General features: G+C 38.8%; 1 protein-coding gene across 2 annotated transcripts in view; it reads left to right on the top strand.

Annotated features, from left to right (window-relative positions):
* Positions 1–26,809, top strand: part of EPB41L4A (erythrocyte membrane protein band 4.1 like 4A) — a 254,773-nt gene that overhangs the window by 127,145 nt on the left and 100,819 nt on the right. For both annotated transcript variants that reach the window (XM_024743369.1, XM_024743370.1), the window contains exons 3-7: positions 4,688–4,739; positions 11,374–11,452; positions 21,211–21,308; positions 22,499–22,619; positions 25,165–25,252. In XM_024743369.1, coding sequence (XP_024599137.1) covers positions 4,688–4,739; positions 11,374–11,452; positions 21,211–21,308; positions 22,499–22,619; positions 25,165–25,252 — 438 coding nt within the window. The remainder of the gene's footprint in view (positions 1–4,687; positions 4,740–11,373; positions 11,453–21,210; positions 21,309–22,498; positions 22,620–25,164; positions 25,253–26,809) is intronic.

Here is a 26,809-nt window from a genome sequence, read left to right as displayed (position 1 = left end):
ATTATTAAATATCATTGTGGTATTCTTAAATTCTCCAAAGGTGAGTCAGAATTATACTCAGTGTTAAATAAGATGCAGCAAAGCTCTTTTTATTTGATGCTGTCCATGCTTTATGTAAGATGTTTTAGGGCTTATTCTACTATTAGAGCTCTAGGAGACTCCAAAAGAACAGTTGACAAATGGAAGGTTGGACCCTGAATTTAATACATATCTTTTGAAGATTAGGATATTGGTTTACTGGACAGCGTTAGAGTTTTAAAATCTAATTTTGAGACTGTTACCTAGGAAGTTGATGAAATCGAGACATGATCAGCCAAGGTGGATAAAAGACGCTCAGGGCATTTAGCCAAGACTGTCAGAGAGTAAGAAGAAACTTGTGCCCATCTGTCATTTCTCTTCGGGTTGCATAAATGCCATTATTAAGATTGACAGGACTGAAGAGGTAAGGCCCCCTAACTACTGGACTCCTGCACCCTGGCAAAGAGTCATTGCCAAGGAGGGCTTGTCATCTTGACTCCTCGGTGATTGGGTATTGGAGTTACAGTTTGTTAACATTCTCCTGTGTTAGGAAGCCCACTGTAGAAATCAGGATGAGAGAGCAGGGTCTGTTTTGGTTAATTGTCACCTTATCTTCCTGCAAAATAGGATCTAATTCAGCTTGTGAGGATATACAGAACTATAGGATATAAGTTTGAAATAGGAGAGAGAGAGGAGATGGGGGACAGGAAGGGGGCAGGATGGAAAGATTTTCCTAGAGACTGAACAGCTTGAATGTTGAGAGATGATGAGAGAGATGGGGGCTGTCTCTCCTCGTGACTGTCTAGGTAGCAAGCGCAGTTCAGGAAAGCTGTTCTGTAGCCCAGCACCAGTGACCACTGCTCAGCTCTCTGCTTCTCTCTTTCCCCCAACCCAGGACAGATGGGAAGACTGAATGGGACATTGCTTCTGGAAGTCCTTCAGGTCTTCTTTTTCTGGAAGTCCTTCAGGAACATTGATTTCTTAGCTGCACAGTTACTAGTTATCAGGTAGCACTGATTTCAGGAAGTCCTCAGCTATAAAGGACTTGGAGTATTGTGTTCTATGTTGTTACTTAAAAAAGGATCCATTAGCTTTAAGAGCAGTGGAGCTGTTAGATATCATTCTTATAAAAACTTAGGGCTGTGTTCTCCATTTCTATTTTGGGAAAGTTTTTTTATTTGCGAGCATGCTGTTCAAAGGTTTTCTCTTCAATGATGCCTTCCTGTACTTACCCTGAAGAGCTCATTTTCTTTTTACATCATCTTTTTGTCTCATATGTATTCATTTTATACACATGATCATCTCACCACATTATATTTCAACTCTGTGTCTATGTGTCTGGTAAACTGTGGGTGCCCCACGGTCAGGGAAAAGTTTCAGTCATTTGTGTTTTCCTACACTCCCCAAGACAAGATCTGACATGACATATAAAGAATATATGTAGTGGGTATTCCACAAATGTTAAGTGAATGAATGGTATCACAGTTTTAGAGCCTACATCCATTCTGGATATAGGTGAATATTCTGAATGTAGACCCTAAAACTGAAACTGGGATGCTGTGTTCATTGGCAAATTCTGTGCCCTTTTTTCTCACTGGTGATGGAGCAGCTGCCTGATGTGTTTCATGGTGATCACACATGTGCTGTGTTTGATTGCTTGTTGATAATGTGTGGTGACAAGTGTCATCATGGGATGGCTGCTTTGGTTCCAAGGTCATTTCTTTCCTTTGGTTGAGCGTAAGTGGGTTTTACATTTTAAATGCTAGCTTATGGAACCTGGTGGCTCGTGTTTTATTATGTACGTTCTGGGGCATTTATCATTGTCTGACCTCTGTAACCCCTGGTTTCCATTTAGATCAAATGCAATGCGTGCGCGGCAAGCGCTGGATTGATATTTAGCGTATCTAATGTGCAGTGAGCAGCCTTTGGCTGAGTCTTGACTCTTCCTTTTTTGCTGCAAAATTGTAATTTCTAACTCATCTCAGAAACTTCATTGTACTTTTTCACCTCACAAATCTGATTGCTCTCAAGGAAAGATTTATTTTAAAAGTGTACAGACTATCATTAGGTGAAAAATTTTAAGAGATTAACCAGTCTTTTCCGTTACATTTAGTTTAAAATTTCCTTCTTGTTTTCTTTACCTGGCTTTTTAATGACTGGAAATCATTCTGGAGGGGAAAACAGACAGACAATGATTCGGTTTGAGGAAAATGTTTGTAAAGTTTGTTTTGGGGGGAGATGATGATGTTAAAAGGAAACTCTCTTGCAATTTCTGTCTTTTACTAGTTTCAAGATGAGATTAGACAGAGGAGGAAGACCAGAGGCCTCTTCCCTCCCCTCCTTTCTTGCCCCAAGCACTTAGTGCAGTGTAAGGCCTAGTATTATGTGTGCCTTGACATCTGGAGAAAACTGGGAAGGCCTCTCATGGCCCAACTCCAAGTCTCCTCCCAAAAGTGCTCTTGTGGGTAGGGTCTCCTCCCCAAATAACCCTCCAGGACCCCAGCCAGCTGACATCTTGATTTTGGCCTTGGGAAACCTAGAGCAAAGAAACCAACTCATCTGCAGACCTTGGAGTTAATAAATGGGTGGTGTTGTAAGCCTCTACATTTGTGATAACTTGTTATGGCAGCAATAGAAACCTGATGCAAGTGTTTATGGTTGAGTGTGTTTTCCTTGGTTTTATCTTACTTGAAAAATCCAGGGATAGTCAAACCCTTTTGTTTAACATGAATTGCAAGAAACAGTCCACCCACCTAATGTTTCCATTTTGTGGGAAGCAGCCATAGCTTTATATACCTAGAGGAAAGGGTCTGCTCTGTGTCCAACACACAGCTGAGCATTTGAATTGATTTTACTTGATTTGAATGAATCAGTGTTTCCCTGGGAGCCATTTATTTTAACACCAAAGCCACATCTTTAGCCATTGTGGGCTTCAAAAGCAGTTCACTGATTATGGCCTCTTCTTCAAATGTATCTTTTTTACTTTAAAAGTGAGTGTTTCTAGACCTTCAAAAATTGAGACGTGATAAGGAGCGGAGTAATGAACATTGTGTCATAAGTTGCTACCCGTTTATATTGGTTACCTTTTGAAAAAGTTGGAAAATCTGAAACTGCTCTAGGAGTGGCAAATAGTGAAGATTATGTGTACATGAATAGAGTTAAGTATTGTAATAAAATCTTACAATAAAATGATTATGACATTCATTTAGGATGAATGATTTTTATATGTAATTAGGAATAAAAGGTAAGGGGATTATGTAAAATATTATAATTACTATTTATAATTACTGCTACTGTTATATAGCAGAGCAAGCATTTCTGCCCTTAGTGGAGGGGCAGGGAAAGGGAAGCTGGGCAGAAAGGTTCTCTTAGACTCCTTTTGTGGCTTGTGATTCTTGACCCAGTGTGGTCAGGAGAGTGTGAATGATTTCACCAGGACAAACACAAGAGTGCTAGGAATGATGTGGCTCAAGGTAGACCAGCTCCTACCTCCCTGCTATGAGAATTGCTCCTTCTTCATCCGGGAACATGAGAAAATGGAAACTGGTTACCTCAGCCCTTGGAATCTCCAGCATTTGGCCAGAACAACAGGGTAAAGTTTCCACCTTGCCCACCACCCCCGACTTTCCAGGCAGTGGAATCCCTTCGACTGTGTGCTTCTATGGGAGCCCCGGGTGTCCCCTTTGTACTTGCTTTGCTTCTCCCCTGTGCTTCCTCCACATGAAGATGAGGCAGAAGGCTTGTTTCTTTTTCTTTCAGTGATTTTATTTCACAAAGGTGAGATTTAAAGGAAGGCCTCTCCACAGAGCCCCCAATTCTCCCATCACTGTCTAAAATTCTATTCATCAAAAATTAATTTGAATTAATAAGCAAGTACCTTAGACTGGCTAATGGCACTTATTAAGAATGACCATCACACCTTAATAATAATCATCACTAGCATGTGTTGCATGCTTAGCGTGAGCCAGGGGCTCTTCTGAAGACTTCGCATGACTTAGTTGATTTAATCCCCCTAGCAAGCCTACGAAGGTTCAGAGAGAGAGGTCCAGTAACTGGTTCCAAGCTACATGGTGATAATGAGGGGAGAGCCAGGACAGAATCCAGACCGGTCTGCTCTGGGACTCGAACCTTCAGTCACTGTGCTGAGCCACCTCTCCTGGATTGCTTAATGAGGATGTGATTTGATTTGGTTGCTTTCTTCCTTACATCTAGCAGCAATACCTGTAAGGGATGGGACTGGATATGAAAAGAGTAAAGACATTTTAGGGGTAGACATGTCTGTAGGGGAATTGTTACAGGGACTCTGGAAAGAGATTGGGGGGCATTCTCTGCAGCCGTTGTTTTCCCACCAGAGGCGGTAAGAAGTTCACTCACTAGCATCTTGATGTTACTGATCTCATAACCAGTACGAGAATTCAACTAAGAACCCAGCATGGGCTCTCTCCTGTTTCTCTTCTCTGCTTCTCTCCAAACGTTGACATTTTTCTTTTCTTTTAATGTCCTAGCAACAGAAAACTCTTATGTAAGTTTATGTGTATATAGCATAAATGAAATGTTTTACTTATTATTTAAATGTTATTTAAAAAAATAACACTTTCCAAATACTCTTGAAGCGAAGGCCAATGAAAAGCAACTAATTTATGTAATTACCCTTTTCTTCCTCACACAGTATTGGCTGGATCCTGCGAAAACCCTAGCTGAACACAAAGAACTGATCAACAGTAGGTATTTGATTTTAACTTTGTTCAAATTTGAAAATAATATAATGTCCATGATTAGATGGGTGCAGAAATAGGCTTTAATACTACGTAGGTGAATATTAGCACTTGAGTGCCAGAATATGGAGATGGGTGTTTGTACGTTGCCAGGTCTCTGCAAACTCTGATTAGATTTGTGTAGATAAAGACTCTGAGTGGATCTGAGTATTGGATTTGGATTTTGTATGCACCTGGCCGGGACTTTTGTCTGTGACTTTTCCACTGTCTTTAAAATTTCACCTTCAGACAAAAAAGGCAGAGAGGCACTGGTTTGAAAAAGAGGTGGACATCCGACCTTTTAAAGTGCTTGGGTTTCTTGGGTTAAGGAGTGGTCTTGCCCTTCACATTATTCAGTTGGCTGAGATGGTAATTAAGGAGTGCCCTCCGTAACCTGAAAGATTGCTGTGGCTTCAGAAAGGACCCATCTGTTTTGGTTTTAATTTTATCAATGTGCATCTTACTAGGTGACTCAGAGTCTAATTAAGGTTATATTCATTAACGTTAATTTCCATAACCCAAGTTTTTATTTATAAATGTGCATGTGCACACACGCTTGCAGCCCTTAAGTATGCAGAACAGTAGTTATTTTTAAATCGTCTTTATTAAAATTATGGTAAAATATCGGTATAGAACATAAGGTGTACCACTTTGACCACTTGGGGGTGTACAATTCAGCAACGTTAAGTACGTTCACATTGTTATGCAGCCATTACCACTGTCCATCTCCAAAATGTTTTCCATCTTCCCAAACTGAAACTGTATCATTAGACCATTTTGCTTTAATGTACAAATTATTGCTAATAAGATCTAGTGGATTCTTCTGGCCTCTCCTACCCCCATTCTGATTCTGTACTTTCCATATGTATTGGCTCACTCCCTGTGGTAAAATGGGTCACATGATGCTTTACGGACCCCCAAGGGCAGGAACCGAGCTGTGCCTCAGAAAGGAACTGGGAGCTAAGAACTGCAGAACGAACAGTCAGGGACTCAGTGAGTACTGTTTCTCTGAACATCAGCATCATTTTTGTTTCTGTCTGTGGCCTGGCTCTCTTTAAGCCTCCTCAGTTTCCAAGTTACAGCTCTAGCCACAGGCAGAAGTGCACTGACTGTCTCTGAATTGCAATTCCGAATTCTAGGGCGGGTGTCGGACCAGCCCAGTTTGAGTCAGTAGCTCACTTCAGTCCTGTCAGCTATGTCTAGGCTTTTTGCAAGGTCAGTGCAAACATAGCCGCTAGGGGCCAGCATTCTGGATGGGAGTGGGCAACAGGTTTCAAAGATGGGGCTGGAGGCCTCAAAATATATACCTTAGACATCATCAAGTTCTGCCTACTCAGCCTACACAGGAGTAAATCCTAATCAGAAACAGCTTATGACCTGCCATGGATGAGACGCTGCTTGACAGCAGAGGGATGACTGAAGTCCTGACCTTCTGACTTCTAATACCACGTGCTTCTTGAGTGAGCAAACTGCCCACTAAAGGCTGAGGGGAAGCAGGAGGTTTATGTGATTAGCTGTGAATGCAGAAAACTTCCAAGAGGTAGGCACTCCAGTTTAACAAGTCTCATCCCTTGGCATCTAGAAATCTGCACTTTTCCAAAATACTCAGGTATAATAATAAATACAGTAAATATCTATCTTGTCCATTTGAACCACTTATTTTATTACCAGTTCAACTAGAAAAATGGTACAGATGAACCAGTTTGCAGGGCAGAAAGAGAGACACAGATGTAGAGAACAAACGTACGGACACCAAGCGGGGAAAGCGGCGGGGGCGTGTGGTGGTGAGGGTGGTGGTGTGATGAATTGGGCGATTGGGATTGACATGTATACACTGATGTGTATAAAATGGATGACTAATAAGAACCTGCTGTATAAAAAAATAAAAAAAATACCAGTCCAAAAATTTCAGGAATTGTTATTTTAAAACAAATGCAAAGGTTTTTTATAAGAAAAAAGTTCAGATTTCTACCCAAATGATGAAGAAAAATAGAAATTATTTTATTTAAGGTGTATTATTCAAGTGTTCCTAAGAGCATTTGAAGTATCTATTTCATTACATGGCATGAAATATTATGTTTAATATCTATAATCTGTAATGCAATTACTTTCTCATCCTAAATAAATGTCATCCTATTAAAAATTTGACGTACAGGAAGAATAAAACACTGATATTACAATTGAAGAAAAGTTATGTAAGTGAATAATGCATAATTTTTTATCTCATAAGATAGTTTGATAATTAACGAGGGAGAATGGCTCTCACATCTCCAGCAGATAAGTCAGAAGGAATATCTGTAAAAATGACAGAATATCTGCTAGTCGTCAGGATTCTCATAGGTGCATTATGATTTAGTTATCCTGAGCTAATGGGAGACTATTATCATTAAAGGCCTTGAAATTAGTCTTCACAAAAGGTAGATTAGAGGATTCCCAGTTTCTGGCTTCTATTTTGCTAGAGTAAAACAACATTAATTTACTTTACATAAGGATTTCTTAAAGGTAGACTCTGTGGAAAGACATAGATCAAGATGATAATCTAGGAATTTACTTCATCAGCACCTGATATTTATAGTCAGTCTTAGGCTAGGAAGCCAAAAAATACCTAGGTAGACATATCCTTGCTCCAAAATCTCCATTTCTCTAGCCTTTGATTGATCTATAAAACAGTGATGTGTAGATGAAGTATTTGCTTGCTCTAAAGGTGTTATAATATTTTCCCTGAGAGCCTGTATGCAATAGTGGCCAGCAGGCACTGAACTCTAAGTACTAGCAAACGTGGTTCTCATCATTGGGATCTTGGACGAGTTGCTTTACCTCCTTGGAGCTTTTCCTGCCTTGCATATGTTACCAGATGCTTGTTGGGAATCAGATGTTTAGGAAACATTTTTGCACATTATCAAATACAGTCGAATAATAATTTATATATTTGGATACCAGACACTTTGTATGTAAGTGGGAAAGGGAGGGCTGATTTGGGCCAAAAGTCCTTAAAGAAAATTAGTCCAAACAATGTTTTTCATTATATATTTTTCAAACTTCTGCTTAACTGCTCATCACTAAATACATTTCAACTATCTAGGCTTGGTCAATAGGGTGCAATCTGTCATGTTCCAGAGAATAAAAGCAGCTCTGGAGTCTGGACAAGGCCTTCCTCCCTTTGTGCACCATCTCAGCAGCATCTGTGCTCCTTCTGCCCCCAGATGCCAGCCCTGGTGTCCTGCAGGTGCAGGTGGACCCATCTGCTCAGTAACACAGAGTTTGATTGGCACAGATCAGCAGCGGGTGGACTTCCTGGCTTTTCTAAATACTTAACAGTCAGTGCCTCCTTGACATCTGTGTTCAGGTGTAGAGGTCTGTTTGTCAGAAATAAGGAAACATAGAACTCGGACATATGGAATCAACTCTAACCGTAAATTGTAACAAAGTTTCTTTTAAAATTTAGTTTCTAAAAAAGCTCCAGCCTAAGGTGTGCCTTACACAGGAAGGTGTAGCTTAGGGGAGCAGGGCGAGGCCCTAGTGTTGCTTGTCTTCTTTGTTCCAGGAACAGGGATTTTATACACATAGCTTGTATGTCATAATAATAATAAATAATAACATAGTTCATATATTGTAAGTTCATTATGGCTTTGTTATCTGTTGTTCTATGTAACTTCCTCTCCCCAGCTTCTAAATTTGTGACTTTATTTACTTAGTTAAAAATGAAAATAAACTGTATGTCTGTTATACAGTATCAGAGACTTGGGATAACAGTGTGTGGGTGGAAGTATTTTTACACAGGTGCCTGTTTCATATCTTTTTTATTTGTGTGGGAGAGCTTTTGTTGGAGAAAATAATTAGAAACTATGACCACGGATTGGTGCACCAGGTAACAAATCCATTTTAAAACAGATTTAATATAAGATCTAGTTACCACATTGCTCAGAAGTATGCAGTTTTGGAAACAGTGCAGGTTATATTTGTACCTTCTGAAATAGAAATATTTCTAGTGAAAATATAATGTGGCTGGCAAACGAAGGGGCTTGTGTCCTCTTGCACAGTATGAGTGTTTAATTATATTTTATATTTTCCCAGGTACAATTCCAGATTTTGTTTCATATATATTTGGTATTTGTGCATGTAGTTCTTCTGTGTGTGGTAAATGACTGAGATGAGAAATGTGTTCTTAAATATGTAAGAACATATTTTTAGATTCAGAAAAGTTTAAGAATGAAACAAATATTGCTCCTAATCCTACCACATAGCCTCACTGATACTTTTGTTTTTAAATGGTAAGAGATATACATGATAAGAAATTTCTGACTTATCAGTTTTGCTAAAAGTAGAATTTAAATGTTCTCACTGAAAGGAAAAGTTAGTATGTGAGGGGATGGATGTGTTAATTAACTTGCTGGGGAGAAATGCTTTCACAATGTATACTTTTAAATATCTTATACTTTAATTTGTCGCTTATACCTCAATAAAGCTGAGCAAAAAAAGTTTACAGCCCCTCTTCCCAAAGTTTACCACTCTTGGTAATTTCTTATGCATTCTTCTGTTGGGGTGTGGGCCCATATTTTAACAGATAACTTTCTTTTACACACAGAAGGAGTCATATTTCTGCAGTCAGAAATAGAGCTTGGTGATCTTTTCCCATCAGTACATAAAGTTCCCCTCTGCCCATTTAAACGGTTGAATGGTACCCTGTGTATGTCCTGTGGTTGACTTAAATGGTCCACCTGCTGCTGAGTATTTAAATTGTTTCCACCATTTTGCAGATTTGGGGGGTACTTTTTGCAATACTTGGGTGGTTTTTAAAACTATTCATTTTGTTTATCAGTACTCTTTCTTCATTATGAAAAATACATATGTTGTAGAAAATGTGAAAAATGGAAAAATTAGAAATAAATAAAACTTGTGCTTATCTCACTAACCAGAGATGAGAAGAACTGGCAATATTCTAATGTATTTGGTCCTGTCTTTTTTCTTGTGTTTATGAGCACATAGACCCATACTACATAGATAACTACATAGTTGAAGCCTTACTATTGCCCAATTCTGAACCCTTGTTTTTTCATTTTGCATTTTCTGTCTTTAGAGATTCTTGGTGAGTGTAATTTTTTAAACAACTTTGTTGAGGTATCTTTGACATAAAAAATTTGTATATATTTAAGGTGTACAACTTGATGTTTTGACAGACGTATACATTGTGAAAAGAGTACCACATCAAGCTAAATAATTTATCTATAACCTTGGCATAGTTACCGGGGTGGGCGTGGGGTGAGAAGATTTAAATTAAGATCTATCCTCTTAGCCAATTTCAAGTATGGAATACAGTAGTAGTATACAATAGTTAACTATTGTCCCCAAACTCTACATTAAATCACCAGAACTCATTCATCTTGCATAACTGACACTTTTTACTGTTTGACTGACAGCTTCCCATGTCTCCCTCCTCCTGGCCCTGTGCAGCCACCATTCTACTCTCTGCACTTAGGCATGTGACTGTTTTAGATTCCACATATAAGTGAGATCAGGCAGTATTTGTTTTTTTGTGTCTGGCTTGTTGCACATAGCTTAATGTTCTCCAGGTTCAACCATGTTGTCACAAATGGGAGGATTTCCTTCTTTTCATGGCTGAATAATATTACATTGTGTTTGTATATCCCATTTCTTTGTGCACATTCATCTACTGATAGGTTGTTTCCATGTCTTGGCTTTTGTAAATAATGTTGCAGTGAAAATGGGGGTGCATACATCTCTTGGAGATCCTGATTTCATTTCCTTTGGATAAATACCCAGTAGTGGGATTGTTGGCTCATATGGTAGCTCTGTTTTTAACTTTCTGAGGAACTTCCATACTGTTTTCCCTAATGGTTTGATCAATTTCCATCCCACCAACAGTGCACAAGGCTTCCCCTTTCTCCACATCCTCATCAACACTTTTGTCTTTTTTTTTTTTTTTTTTTTTTTTTTTTTTGCGGTACACGGGCCTCTCACTGTTGTGGCCTCTCCCATTGCGGAGCACAGGCTCCGGATGTGCAGGCCCAGCGGCCATGGCTCACGGGCCCAGCCGCTCCGTGGCATGTGGGATCCTCCTGGACTGGGGCATGAACCCGTGTCCCCTGCATCGGCAGGCGGACTCTCAACCACTGCACCACCAGGGAAGCCCCACTTTTGTCTTTTTGACAATAGCCTTTCTTGTAGCTGTGAGGCTGGCATCTCACTGTGGTTTTGATTTGCATTTTCCTGATGATTAGCCATGTTGAATATCTTTTCATGTATCTTCTGGCCATTTAAATGTTCTTTGGAAAAATGTTTATTTAGGTTCCATTATTGTACTGATGATTAGCCATGTTGAATATCTTTTCATGTATCTTCTGGCCATTTAAATGTCTTCTTTGGAAAAATGTTTATTTAGGTTCCATTATTGTAATTGGGTTATTTGTTTTTTTGCTATTGAGTTGTATGAGTTCCTCATATATTTTGGATATTAACCCCTTATCCAGTATATGGTTTGCAAATATTTTTGCTGAGTGTAATTTTTAGTAGTTGTGTAATGTTACACAACTACTTTGACTAATTTATAATGTGAAATTTAATTTCTATTTCTTATTTTTAGCTGGACCTCCGTATACTTTGTATTTTGGTATTAAATTCTATGCCGAAGATCCATGTAAGCTTAAAGAAGAAATAACCAGGTATGGTACTGACTTTGCTTTTGATCAGTACATGTATGACATATACAAAAGGCTTTATTTAAAACAAAGTGGGGTCAAATATTTGGATGGGTGTCTGCAGGCATTTTGTAATGGGACTACTGTGAGAGTTAAATTTAAACTAGCATTGCATGAGGCAGTTCAGTGTCTGATGATAGATGTGTTTGAACAATGGAATGGACCTGGGTGACATGATAATAGATTCTGCATCTGCTGTGATGGGATATTTCTGTATTGTTATTGTGAAGGATGCATTCAGTCTTTGTAGTCCTGTAAACGTAGCCATCTGAACTGCATAAATGGAGGATATATATATTTTTAAATTTATTTTATAGAAGTACAGTTGATTTACAATGTTTTGTTAGTTTCTGCTGTACAGCAAAGTGATTCAGTTATACATATACATATATATTCTTTTTCATATTCTTTTCCCATGGTTGAATATAGTTCCCATGGTTGAATATAGTTCCCTGTGCTATACAGTAGGACCTTGTTGTTTATCCATTCTATATATAATAGTTTGCATCTGCTAATTCCAAACTCCCAATCCCTCCCTCCCCACCCCACCTCCCCCTTGGCAACCACAAGTCTGTTCTCTATGTCTGTGAGTCTGTTTCTGTTTCATGGATAAATTCATTCATGTAGAGACAGTATTTTGATGCTGAGTTTGCATACGTAATTATAAACTTGAAGAGCCACTCACTTCTCTTTAATTGTTGTAGCTTAAATATCAGCTGTTCAGGGATTTCATTCATCTCTATGGAAAATGAAAAGATAATTGCTTTTAGTATTAAGGGAGAGAAAAAACCCAGTGTTTTTTAATGCATTACTTTACCTTTGTCATCAAATATTTCAGTTAAGACAGAATTTCTGATTCGTATTGATTATATTGTTAAAGCAGCCCACACCAACATTTGAAAATGGCTTATAAAGAGCAGACAATAGCATTATGTTTTCACTTATTCCACTAGTGACCTGCCTGCATGTGATAGCAAAAACAGAAGCGTTTTCCCTAACTTAACTCTAAATGGTCAGTTTTCCTAGTGAGCCCATCATTGGCTTGAGTAAAGCCTAATGCATTGCTCAGAAAATTGGAAATCATCTCCTTGATAACTAAGACAGTCTATGGTCTTGTTTCTATTCTATCCTTTCATCTTTTTCCTTAGACTTTCTTTTGTCTTGATTCTGCACTGCACACAGAAGAGTGAGAAGAGGGTCAGCTAATCAGACTTTTTCTCTTCCGCTCTGAAGTGCTGTAATTAAGCCTCATTTGTAGAACTGTGCTGACATCTGCTTTGCGTCTCCTATCACCACATTGTTAACGAACACTTGCAAAGGCAGGGCTACAATTTCATGAAGAGTCTTTGCATTCAAGAGGGATTTCTGAGTTGAGGGCTTATGGGGAAACTGAGTCCAAGTGGTATAAATGCACATTTATATCTGTAACTCATTAGGGAATTACAAGGCACAACATTTTATGAAAATATAAGGAAAGTTCTTCATTTTGATGTTATCAGTAACCTCTCTGTGCTCAATTTCCTCACCTGTAATATTGGAGATGTACCTGTATCGTAAGGTTTTTGTAAGCATTAAATGGAATAATGTTTGTAAAGCTCTTATGAGTTGGTTGTTTCGGCTCATAGTTAAGTGCTTTCGGCTCGTAGTTAAGTGCTTGATAAATACTAGCACTTATTATTTCGTTCTCTCTTGCTCTGGTGGTTCAGTGAGTTACGTCTTTGTGTGTGTGTGTGTGTGGTACGTGGGCCTCTCACTGCTGCGGCCTCTCCCGTTGTGGAGCACAGGCTCCGGACGCGCAGGCTCAGCGGCCATGGCCCACGGGCCCAGCCGCTCTGCGGCACGCGGAATCCTCCCGGACCGGTGCACAAACCTGCGTCCCCTGCATCGGCAGGCGGACTCTCAACCACTGCGCCACCAGGGGAGCCTTTTTTTTTTGGCTGTGTTGGTTTTTCGTTCCTGCGCACGGGCTTTCTCTAGTTGTGGAGAGCGGGGGCTATTCTTCATTGCAGTGCACGGGCTTCTCATTGTGGTGGCTTCTCTTGTTGCGGAACATGGGCTCTAGGTACGTGGGCTTCGGTAGTTGCAGCACTCGGGCTCGGTAGTTGCAGCACTCGGGCTCAGTAGTTGCGACACACGGTCCCTAGAGTGCAGGCTCAGTAGTTGTGGCGCATGGGCTTTGCTGCTCTGCGGCGTGTGGGATCTTCCCGGACCAGAGATCGAGCCCGTGTCCCCTGCACTGGCAGGCCGATTCTTAACCACTGCGCCACCAGGGAAGTCCCCCAGTGAGTTACATCTTAAATGAGAGTTAGATTCCAAAAGATACTTGATTTAGTATTAAGAAGGGGGGAAAAGAGCAGTGTTTTATAATGCATTACTTCACATCTGTTTACCAAATACTGATGATGAAGAGAAATTTCCCTTTAGAATCTACTAACAGCTCATTAGCAGAACATATGGATTTGTGTGTAATCTACAACCGCACAATATATTGAATACAGCCTTTTTTTCTTCGAGTTTTAGACCATTTCATGTAAAGAACCAGATGATATTGTTGGCTTAGTTAGTGGCCATGATCTATAATAATTTGTTTTTATTGTATAAAACATAGAGTCGAATTTAAGTAAGTTAAATGAGCATTTAATGTGATATTATTGTATACTGACTCTTAGTATATCCTAGAGATAAAGTCATTGATTTGCATGAATATGCTAACTTAAATGGTTAGGCATAATGGACCTTAAAAAGGGAAGGGAGTCAATTACATGAGATAATTTTGGCTAAAGCAAAAACTGAAACCAAAAGACAGAATCCTCCAAAATAAGCTACTAAAGGAAAAGCATACTTAGGCCAGCATTTTCAAGTCGAACATTTATCTTGCTTCCGTTCATTGGAAAATTGTTCCAACCTATTCTGTACTGGCTCTTAGGTTGTTTGTAATTTTTTTCCTTCACTTTCTCTCTTCTATTTCTTTTTTATGAAATTTAATTAAAAAAATTGAAGTATAGTTGATTTACAGTGTTTCAGGTGTACAGCAAAGTGATTCATTATACATACACATATATATTCTTTTTCGGATTCTTTTCTGTCATAGGTTATTACAAGATATTGAATATAGTTCCCTGTGTTATACAGTTGGTTCTTATTCCATCTATTTTATATATAGTTTGTAATTTTTTGATATGAAAAATAAAGGTACAGTAAACATGCTTTTTTTCCCTGAATTTTATTTTATTATTTTATTTTATTTATTTTTTCTTTATTGGAGTATAATTGCTTTACAATGTTATGTTGGTTTCTGCTGTACAACAAAGTGAATCAGCTATAAGTATACATATATCCCCATATCCCCTCCCTCTTGAGCCTCCCTATCCCACCCCTCTAGGTCATCACAAATAAACATGCTTCTTTTAAAAAAAAATAATAATTATTTTTATTGTGGTGATTCCATCTAAGAACAGTTAAAGGACAAAATATAGTACAGAGTCACACAGCTCCCCTTTTTTTTGGCTGCGCACATGTGGGATTTTAGTTCCCCAGCCAGGGATCAAACCTGCGCCCCCTGCATTGGAAGCACAGAGTCTTAACCACCGGGTCACCACCAGGGAAGCCCCTAAACATGCTTTTACTTATTCTTCCATGTATAGTTTTTTTTGAAAGTCACACAATTTCATACATACGATTACAGACCTCTTTCACCATCTAACCCATTTGTTTTACTCACACCCTTGTGGATGACTACCCAGCTTGTTTCCTTTTTAAAATTATATGTGATGCTGCATTGAATCTTCTCATGTAGATAAATTATCATGCTAGATGACGTATTCCAGGAGGACATTGTATCTAGGGGGAAAATTTTTTAGATGAATGGGATACATTAAAAAATAAGGCTTCAGACTATGAAAAATATAAGTTAATAGAATTGCTTCAACTGGGAGTACCTGCTATGTGCTTTAAAATGTTTTCTGAATAGATGAAGTTGGGGGACTCTGAGGTCATATATCCTACCCTCCATTTTTATGAAAAGTTCCTGAGATATTAGCCAGCTTCTTTCTTCTTAAACATTTTAAAGAGAGGGAACCTTACTGCTTCACAAAGCAGTTGGAAGTTCAATAAGAAATAAAAGATCTCTGGAACTTCTGTCATCAGCACTAGGTTTTCTTTCTAGGTTTATGTGAAATAAATCTAATCTCTTTATCAGTTTTTAAAATAATTTGTGTCCTCATGACATCTTTTAAACTTATTTTCAATTCTGATTCAAAATATTATGACAGCCTTCCATGTATTATGTGTCATTCATAGCTATCTTCTGCAGATTCGATAAGCATAATGCACATATTCGTTAAGAAGGCACCCTTTGGAGGCAGACAGGCTGGGATTTGCAGCCTTGCTCTGCCACTCACTGGTTGTGTTATCTTGAGAAGATTACATAACCTTTTAAAGTCTCAGTTTTCTTGTTTGTAAAATGGCATTATAGTATTTCTTCAGAAAGATGATGGGGGACTTCCCAGGTGGTGCAGTGGTTAAGAATCCACCAGCCAATGCAGGGGACATGGGTTTGAGCCCTGATCCGGGAAGATCCCACATGGCTCGGAGCAGCTAAGCCCATGCGCCACAACTACTGAGCCTGTGCTCTAGAGCCCGTGAGGCACAACTACTGAAGTCCGCGTGCCTAGAGCCCATGCTCCGCAACAAGAGAAGGCACCTCAATGAGAAGCCCGCACACCACAACAAAGAGTAGCCCCTGCTCGCTGCAACTAGGGAAAGCCTGCACGCAGCAACGAAGACCCAACGCAGCCAAAAATAAATAAATAAAAGATGATGGAGGAATATATAAGATAATACATGCCAAGTACTTACCATAATGCAAAAATGAAGTGTTCAGTAGTTGGTGGGGGTAGTTAAAATAGAAATAATGATTATCTTATATTTTCAAATTACTGACTAAAAAATTAGGGAGGAAAAGACCAACTTGGAGCCCTGAGGATAGGTCTTCCAGGTTAAAGTCAATCCATTAATCAGAGTATCCTACTACTGCCCTCTAGCCTGCATTTCTTGAATTTGTACATAAAGACAGAATTCACTCACTCACTCACCGTCCTTTCAGTACTGTGTGGAGCATTGTTGTCCAGTGCACTGAGGACAAGGAGATTCTATAGTGACCAAAAGAGAGCCATGGTTTCAGTCCTCCAGAGAGAGAAGACGGAGAGTGAGTGGGTCTGAGTGAGTGAGTCTGCCTGTTGCTTTGCTGACAACCCTATGTGTGATGACACTGAAATTTTAACTCTTTCTAAAAAGAGAATAATGTTAGTTCCAAATGACTTGTTCATGATGAATACATTTTAGCTTCTGAAAACAGGTGTTTGGTTTTTAATATTTTATTGTACTTTGTTGGGGATTGACATTAAGCTCGTCAATTATTTATTATTATTATACTGGGTAATCCATATCCTTCTCTTTGTTAAGGTTAGTGTGTTTTAGCTTCTTTATGAGCTGAGTGACCTTCAGTCACACATTCTCTTCCGGTGTCCCTGTCTCCTTCTCTAAGTGAAGTTAATGGGTCTCAACACATCTGAGTTGAGCTGTGGGTCACATTTCAGTATGGATTCAAAAGACATTGTGACCTTTAAAGGACTATATAAATACAAGGTGGTACTGCTACTCTTTGCTCCTATATGTTTATCATCAGTTTTAAACTGCAAAAATGTTATTCCCAATCTTTGTCATTTTCTCTTGAGAGTCAGTGGGTGCTTTCTCTCCTCCTTTTCTTTTTCTTAAGTCATACATGCTATTTCCCCCACAGTGTTCAGTACTATGTTATTATTTAAACATTTCCTTCTGTCCTGCACATTAAGTTTCATCCAAAATGATTAGGCTCCTGTCACAGGCTGCATCCCTCTCTGTTGGATGCAGAAAACCGTCCTGCCTTTCCTGTAGGCAGGTGCTCTCCTCCCAGATGTCTCAGTGTCACATTTTGCTGGCACCAGAAATCAAACTTCTACTTGTCCTCATATCTTTCAGTTTCCTCACCAGGGTCTCAAGTCATTGGAAGATACACTTCAGCCTTCATTGCTGTGAGCCTTCCTGGCTGTCTTGGGCCCCAGAAGTCTCAGGAGAACCTCCTGTTTGGGTTCTGGAAAGAACAGCATCTCTTCTTTAAGCAAATCTCCTTTGCCTGTTCTTCTCATCTCTGACACTTGCTAAATTGTCTATGGTCCTCAGCAGCTTGTACGTCCTGGGTGTCAATTCAGCTCTGTTCTATGAACATCACACAAACACAAAATGGCGAGGCCAGTATTTCAGGCCCTTCTCTTGTGTTGTACTGGTTGTACTGTTGTGATGAGTGAGGATGGGGTGTAAGATAGAGGGCTTCTCCCCCAGGGCTCATAATCTAGCTTGGGCCACAGTGCATGTACACCAGTATGGTAATTTACATACAGAGATAGCCAGTAATGCGGCCTCTGCTTTGTACCAGGGTGTGTTCTGGAAAGCTTCCTTATTAAGAGGCTCATGTTAAATCAACATTTTTTTTCCCCAATGTGTGTACAATGTAACTAGGGTTACAATATAATTTATTGTTCAAATCCTAACACTTGGGAGAATGATGAAGAGAGTTATTAATAATGGGGAATGTGTAACAGACTTAAGCTAGAACTGTTCTAGGCAAACTGGGATTTATCGGGTTAAAACCAGAGATAAACAAGGACTCACACATGCAGTCATAGCCTTACTCAGAATGATGTAGAAGGAAAGACTCAGGAACTCTAAGTCTGTAATTTAAATAAAAAATTATAGTCTAGGTCCCATAAATGGACAAAATAAGTTATATATAGTTAAAAACAAGCCCTGAGATAAGATAAAATGTTCAGCATGTAAAAGTATGATTTTACTGTATCATAGATTTGTCTTATACAAAACTAATATGATGCTTGCTGTGATAAAAATTAATAAAATTATTAATTAAAATAGTTTACTTGTTTCCTTTGATTTTAGTGGATTGTTTTTTTTAATGGAATGACTTAAAGATCTCTAGTATCTTTAAAAGGCAGGCTACCCAGGGAGGTTTGAACAGATGTCCTTTTTTTTCTTCATGAATTTCTCAGAGACAACAAAGAATGTTCATTTTTTTCCATTTTCATCTATCTGTCTATCTGTTCATATGTCTATCATCAAGTCAACAGCTATTTACTGAGCAGTTACTGTGTGCTAAACCCTGGGTACTGGGAATACAGTCACCAGTGGGGTCTGGTTCCTTTTTCTTTGTACTGGCTTGTCTTTCTCTGTTTCAGCTCTGTCTTTGTAAAAGCAACGAAAAATCATCTCTTTGGTTCTCTTTCCCTTTCTGAAGCAAAGTCTTATGGGATTAGGTCCCTCAGTTTCTTTATTTGGCAAAAGATCTTACTATTCAGTCAAATGTTATAAAAGTCTTAATGGAGCAAGACAAATGTGCCTCTGTGACCCATTTACTCAAAAAAATACACTTTAGGAAAAGAGATTCCAAGTTAACAATAGAGGAAGGGAGTGAAGCTAAACACAAGTTTCCAGCAAGCAGTAGTAATTCTGGGGAAATGTCTCTATAGTTTTGCATTTCAGTTCTGCTAATGTCACTTTACTCTGCTTTTCTCCTCTTCAAGAGGAACCCAGATGATTATAACAAACTGGATTTGATATCTAAGATGAGCATTCAGGGAATGGAAAGTAGTTAGTAGGGCTGGGAAAGTGAACACAACTTAAGGAGTGGGGTTAGCCATTGGTAATGGCAAGAGATTTGGCTCAAGAAATAAGCAAGTATTGTAAGCTATCTTAGGGATCTTGAACTTTGTCCTGAAGGCAAAGGGAAGTGTCTTAAGTTTTGTTTGTTTGTTTTTAAATCAAGGGAATGACATTATCCTAGTTACCTCTTGGAAGTGTCTTTTGCAAGGGAGATAAGTATGACTAGTGGCAAGGGTAGTGAAGGTTTTAGAAACCCAGTGGTTAGTGACCTGGACTAGGAGATGGAAGACAGTGTATAGACTGCAAAAAACAGGTTTAGTGATTGAACGTGGGTGCCAGGGATTACACATTGTCCTGGGTTTCCCTTGCTTATGTGTCTGGAGAACCGTGGTGACATTTACTAACTGAGTAGTGGGGAAACACAAGGTGTTAGGCAGATTTTGACCTAAGCCTGTGGGTACAAAGTTGATTATCAGTCTTCTAGAAATAATCAGAGTAGCATCTAAAATTCACTAAGAACTTCGATTGTGAGCCTTGGGTGAAGAAAAACTTACCACGGCTGATTTTTATAATTAATTTCCTATGCTTTTTTCCTGCCATTCCCAATGACAGCAAGCATCACCTTGCAAAGAAAGAGAAATCACAAAAGACAGCCTGGTGTATGTGTGTGTGTGAGAGAGAGAGAGAGAATACGTGATGGTGGCTGAGGATGGCATGGATGGTTCACTGTATTGGTTCATAAACCTCTTTCACCCACTGGCAGAAAGGCTGAATGGGAGGGGTAGGGGGAAAGCTAGCTAAGGTTGCATAACATCCTGATTAAGAGAGTGCTAGGGTCACATTGCCTGGGTTCCAGTTCTAGCTATGCTACTTAACTAGTGTGGACAAATTTTTTCATCTCTTTGTGTCTGTTAGCTTCTTCATCTGCAAAAGAGATAATAATAGTGCTAACCTCATTTTAAAGTCTTAAATAAGTTATTGTCTGTAAAATACTTGGAATGAGTTACTATGTTTACAATGTTTAGAACAGTGGGTAGCAGTATTATTTATTTATTTATTCATTCATTCATTCATTTATTTATGGTGGCTGTGTTGGGTCTCCGTTGCTGTGCGTGGGCTTTCTCTAGTAGTGGTGAGTGGAGGCTACTCTTCGTTGCGGTGCATGGGCTTCTCATCGCAGTGGCTTCTCCTGTTGCAGAGCACGGGCTCTAGGTGCGTGGTCTTCAGTAGTTGTAGCACGCAGGCTTCAGTATTGTGGCATGCAGGCTCAGTAGTTGTGGCTTATGGGCTCAGTAGTTGTGGCACACAGGCTTACTTGCTCCACGGCATGTGGGATCCTCCTGGACCAGGGCTCGAACCCATGTCCCCTGCATTTGCAGGCAGATTCTTAACCACTGCGCCACCAGGGAAGCCCAGTAGCACTATTATTATACAAGGTTTTCTTTTAGCAGATGGAATGAGCAAAGCCGCAGATAATGGGCAGCATCTTAATAAGTGGGAGGATTGATAGAATTACATTATTATGACCTTTCTGTCCTGTATCCATGATTTTAGACCCTGATAACACATAGCATATTGGCTGGGTCCTTGTAATTTGTTCATCCCAGTGAGAACATGTTGTAGTGTTAGTGGCGGTGGCAGTGATGAGAATGGTGAGACTAGCTTGTATGAAACCTCCACGTCAACCTGATGAGGTGTAGATACTTCATGGTCTCACTTTTACCCTTGAAGAGCCTGGCTGTTATGTGGAGCAGCTGCCCAAGGCCAAGAGCTCGTGAGTCCTGGAGCTGAGATGCAATCCAGTTGGTTTAACTTGAGAGCCTGCACTCTTTAGCCACTACCCTGATTGCCTCTGCAGTGTGTGTAAACAGTCCCTGTTCACACAACGGCCCCCTCACAAAAGAGAAGAAAGTGGCTTTATTTTCGTGAAAGGTGATGGGTTTCAGGGTCTGAAACTGCAGGTCAGGGTAGTGGAAGATATCATTAATCTCTCTTTTCCATTTCTCTTTTAGATATCAGTTTTTCTTGCAGGTGAAGCAAGATGTCCTTCAGGGCCGGCTGCCCTGCCCTGTCAACACCGCTGCTCAGCTGGGAGCGTATGCCATCCAGTGTAGGTTCCACTTAAGCATATTTGCTTCAGAGCTCTTGAGAAGAATGTTTGAATTTTTCTTTTAAAGCAATTTTATGAAGTTCTTCTTATCAAATGACATTTTGCTAAAAAGAAATTGAATTTAGTCAAAATTCAAGTTTTAATCAGTGTGCCTTCAGAAGGGGTAAAAGTGAAGCCGGTTACATTATACCTTGTAGTAGGTTGCATGGAGTTTTAGTCACAGGAATAGCACTGATTCTTGATTCCATGGAAGGTCTGAAAATTTGTTCTATTCTACATTCCTCCTGAGTTGATTGATCCCTCTGAGCCGCCCTGCCTCAGAGATCCCACTGCTTCCAAGCGGCTGTTGTGATGACTCCACGTGGGCAGGTGCCATCACCAGTTTAGAGCGTGGCCCACAGTCCGCACCCGTTGTCCGTCAGCTCTTGCCATCCATGTGGCGGCCATGGGGGCAGCTCCAGGTTGTACTGTCATTTTGGAGGCTGAAGCTGAGGCTGTTTCCACTTATATTTACTGAGCCCCTTCTAAGAATCAAGCAGGGTATGGGGGTGATGAGACAGCATGTTCCTTGCCTGTGTGATTCTTGCAGACCAGAAATAGCTTAGAAAAAATATTCTAGGAAAAATGTTGTGTAAATGAACTGGGGAACTGGTTGGGTTTGGAAGGTGGATTAATGTAGGGAGAATTTTTATAAGCATAACATAGTGAGCTCTCTGGTTTCATTTAGTTTCTTTGTGTAAACTGTAATGGGGTTATGTGCAGCATTGTATTATATTTCCATGACCATTATGTGGGGCAAATACGTTTTGAACCACATGATTTATCTCTTGGTGTCATTGTCTGAGAGAGGTTATGGTTGTTTTTCACCTCAGGCATTTCCATTATATGTACTTTAAATGCTGTTTACAACATTTTACTTCATATAAACTGGTAAGAATAACTTAAATGAAAATGATAATCATAGTCTTGCAGAAAGCAAAAATTTTATCTTTTTAATATAAGATTTTGTTTATACTATCCATATATTCTCATCAGAGTTGTTTTAAACTAAAATTAGTTATTATCTTATATACATTTATTAATAAAGCACTTGAAGAAAATGTTTAAGCATGAGAAGAATACTTTTATTCCTGTATTTTTAGGAATATTTTCCTAAAATGGAAAAAAATTACAGTTTCTTTCTTTTTTAGCGGAACTTGGAGATTATGATCCGTATAAGCATACTGCGGGGTATGTGTCAGAGTACCGGTTTGTTCCTGATCAGAAGGAAGAACTTGAAGAAGCTATAGAAAGGATTCATAAAACTCTAATGTAAGAATCACATTTTATTAACAATAATCAACATGTTGTACATTAGGGCCCCAGAACTTCATCTTGAAACTATAAGTTTATATTCTTTGACCAACATCTCTCCATTTCCCGCACCGCACCGCCCCATTCCCTACCCCCCCAGGCCCTGGTAACCACCGTTCGTTCTAGTCTCTGTTTTTATGAGGTTGGCTTTTTTAGATTCCACATACAGGTGGTATTATACAAGAATTTGTCTTTATCTGTCTTACTTCACTAAGCATTATGCCCTCAAGGTCTATCCATAACACTTGAAAGTTGCTAAGAGAGTAGATCTCAAATGTTATCACAACAAAAAACAAATGGTCATTATGTAACGAGATGGAGGTGTTGGCTATGCTATAGTGGTGATCATTTTGCAGTATATAAATGTATCAAATCAACATGTTGTACACCTTTAACTTATATAATGTTATATGTCAATTATATCTCAATTAAGCTGGAAGAAAAAGAATCCCACTTTATGTCACATCGCCCATCAACCATCATTTTATGCTATTGACAGGCTTAAGAAAAGTTTCTTAACAAATTCTTCATCTGTGCCTTGAACATTTTTTCTTTTCAAAGTTTTTTTTCTTTTTTTTACTGCTTATAACACTAAAATGCACATAGGAAACCCAGACAATTTAAAAAGTATAAAGGGAAAAAAAGTGTAAAAGAGAGAGTAAATCCCAGTACCTAAAGTCAACATATTTTTAGTTAATGGCCTTTCAGACCTCTCTCTATGCATGATTTCCCGTAGAGAAAATTTATTTTATATAGATTTATGTATGTATGATTTTACAATGAAATCATTCTGTACATACTGTATTTTGCAATCTTCTATTTTTTTCAGTCACCAGTACCTTGTGAAATTTATTTTTTTTAAACTATAAATATATGTTATTAGTACAAAAGCCTTGATGTATTCTGGATTTGCTCTGTCTTAAGTATGTAAGTTCTTCACAGTTACAAGCAAAGCCCTATTCGGTCTCTAGCAATGAATCTGGAGATCATGATGCCAGTGTGGAGCCTCAAGGGGTATTATGTTAACACCACATGTGCTTCTGAGAAATAAACACACTCCACTAGTAGGATTTTCAATTAATGGCCTGCAGCATTGAAGTTATAATTTAATTATAGTTATTTTGGTTAAATCCTCTATACTGATTAACTTTGCTTTATTGCCTCTTATGTAACATCCCCCTTTGAATTTGCTTGGTTTCTTTCAGATGTATTACAGTTAAGGTGAAAAAAAGTGTAGAATTAATCTGGTCAACAAAAAATGTTTGCCTAAAGGATCTGTTTCAGTGAGTAGCACCAGAAGTCAGTTGCTGAATTGCAATCAGAGAAACTAGGTTTTCCACCTTGTGTTAACATGCCCCAGAATGCTCTCCAGCCTGGTTCTAGAGTCCTTCGTTTTAAGGTTTCACTGAAGTGGGTGCTAAGAGAGTACCTGTTATAACATTATGAAGGGCACCGTGTTTGGCACATCCTGAGAATACTGATTCTGCTAGGAGTTTCCAAGTACACTTATGTTTTGAAATTATCAGGGAGCTTTGATAAAGGACCTTATCTGTTTTATGGCATGGCGTTGACAGCGTGACTGTTATTTCTAAAAGACTAAAGCTTGATCAAGGTTTGGTAGCTTTCTTGTGTCTAATTTGTGGTAAACATTCTTCTTTATAGATTTCAAAAGTATTATATTGCTGGGCTTTCCAGAGTACCATGGCTGAAACATGGGATTGCATCGAAGCAGGATTTCTTAATTTTTAAAAATTTGTGACTCCTTTTGTTAACCATTAAAAATCTCTCTCTCTCTCTCTCTCTCTCTCTCTCTCACTCATACATACACACACACACACACACACACACACAGAGAGAGAGAGAGAGAGAGAGAGAGAGAGTTCCAGTCATCCATGGAGATTCCTGGCAGATGCTTACCCTCTTTAGGAATGAATGCTATTTTTTGTATATTGTCACCAATGAAGATTTTGGGAAGATTTTTATACTTTGTATTAAGAAAGTGACAAGTACTTTTACAGTTTCTAAAGGACCACACATGTGCTCAGGAGATGCTGATGAGCCCCGGTTGGGTGGTGAGGGCCCATTCTCTTCTTCCCTCCAACACTGCTCTCCTTCGTTTCCCTCCCGGTGGAGAGCTGCCGGTACACAGAGACGTTTTACTGTCTGTAAAGAGTATGCTTTTTAATTTGAGTGCTTATATCCTCAGTAATCTCTTTGGGGGTTTCTGAAACTGAGACTTTTTAATATATGGGGGGCTACTGAGATCAGCTATAATGAGCAAAACTAGATTTGGTAAATGAAATTAACTTACAAGTATCACCTCAGAGTATTAAAATTTTGTCACCACGAAGGCAAGAGTCTTCTTGAAATACAAAGGCTTATGTTTGCATTAGCACAAAGCATTATTTATTTTTCCAGTGAATATAGTGAAAATGGCTTCTGTTCCCTGTGAGCATAGTAGCTATCAGTAAAGTAAGGCTCTTTGTTTTTATGCTGGGCGTAGGGGTCAGGCTCCTTCTGAAGCGGAGCTGAATTATTTGAGGACTGCTAAATCCCTGGAGATGTATGGTGTTGACCTCCATCCTGTCTATGTGAGTAACATTTAATTAACACAGAGTATTTTAAGCTGATGACATTTTCTTAAAAAGTCACTGGAACTCCCAAAGGAAAGGAGCAGTCCTGTTGTTTAGCGAGCAGATGATACTTCTTCATCTGATGTTTTTGAACACAAAGAATCTCTTGCGTGGATTAAAGCCTAATGAGTTTTGCATAAAGGTCTGTGATTATATTTCCGTGTGTAGAAAAACAATTAACTGGGCTTGAAAACACAACCTGGATAACAGCTCCAGAGGGCTTAGCTAAACATCAAAACAGTTTTAAATTGGTCTATAATTGATTATATTAGACAGAAAACAGGAGGATTTTCCAAAAAATAGATTTTATGGCTAAAAAACATTCATAAGATCACCTGCCTGCTAAAGTAGACTTTAGGCAACAGTATATGTGTAACTGTTGGTGGTTCTATGTTGGATATGCAGGTTCTGTCAATATTAGGGTTACTGCCTACTGTAGTTATTGCCACTGCATAAATAGGAGAATTTTTGTAGTTTTTCTTCAGTAGCTGATGAAAACTTGTGGAATATGATCAGTGGGCACTTACACTGAATCTGTACTGAGTGTTCAGGATCCAGATCTTCAACTTGGAGCCACTTCTCTAAGGTTACCAACTGGTTATTCTACACCAGTGAGATTGGAATGTCATTGTCTTTGATTTTATGAGAGTTTAGTTACCAATTGACAAATCTGATTATTTGAGAAAATGGACCAGTTGTCTTATTCTTTACACGAAGTGAATTGCTAAAGATTATACGTAGATTGAATGTTTGTCATTTGGATTATGGAACTCAGTTGGGTTTTTTTTGGAACTCAGTTTTTAAGAAACCCTGATAAGACTTACTGTAATGCAAACAGCTCATTGATGTATTCATTTTGTAATATGTCTTTTGCTCATCAGAGTTTGCTAAAACAAATCATCTCATATTATTTGTAAAGAATTAGAAGCATCCCTGGTTATACTGTTAATATGGCAATAAAAGTTACATATTTGGGAGAAGTAGTAGCTCCCTGATAAATTACAGTCTAATCTCATTAAACCATTAAATGCTCCATACTACTGTCCTTTAAAAATACTTCTAAAACTTCGTGGAGTAATTATTTTTTTTTTCTTCTAGCCACATTAATCTTATTAGGTTTTCAGTTTTTTAAAAAATATATTTTATAGGAAATGTATAAGGAGAGAGTCTTCTGCAAAATGCTTCTGCATTTGTATAATGTTTATTCTAATTCAAAAATATTTCTTTTGTGGGAGGTGGAAATTTATGGCAAATGAACCGAATTTGTTAGAAGCTTCCATACATTCCTTTAAAATCGAATTTTTAGAACTGAAAGTGGGCAACAGCTGATATTTTTTGAAAATATATTAGTTATGTTCCTTGGGAATTTGACTTTGCAGGCTGTTATTTGATGTTAGGGTAGAAAAAAGATGGATACAAACACAATTCGCTGTGTGTTCTTGGTATCCACTCTGTGACGTTTTCATTTCAGAATCCCATTTTCTTTTTTTTTTTTTTTTTTTTTTTTTTGGGGAC

The sequence above is a fragment of the Neophocaena asiaeorientalis genome, unplaced genomic scaffold, assembly GCF_003031525.2.
Source record: "Neophocaena asiaeorientalis asiaeorientalis breed wild unplaced genomic scaffold, Neophocaena_asiaeorientalis_V1.1 scaffold26, whole genome shotgun sequence".
NCBI classification, from domain to species: Eukaryota; Metazoa; Chordata; class Mammalia; order Artiodactyla; family Phocoenidae; genus Neophocaena; species Neophocaena asiaeorientalis.
This window is presented reverse-complemented; position numbering and strand designations above follow the sequence as displayed.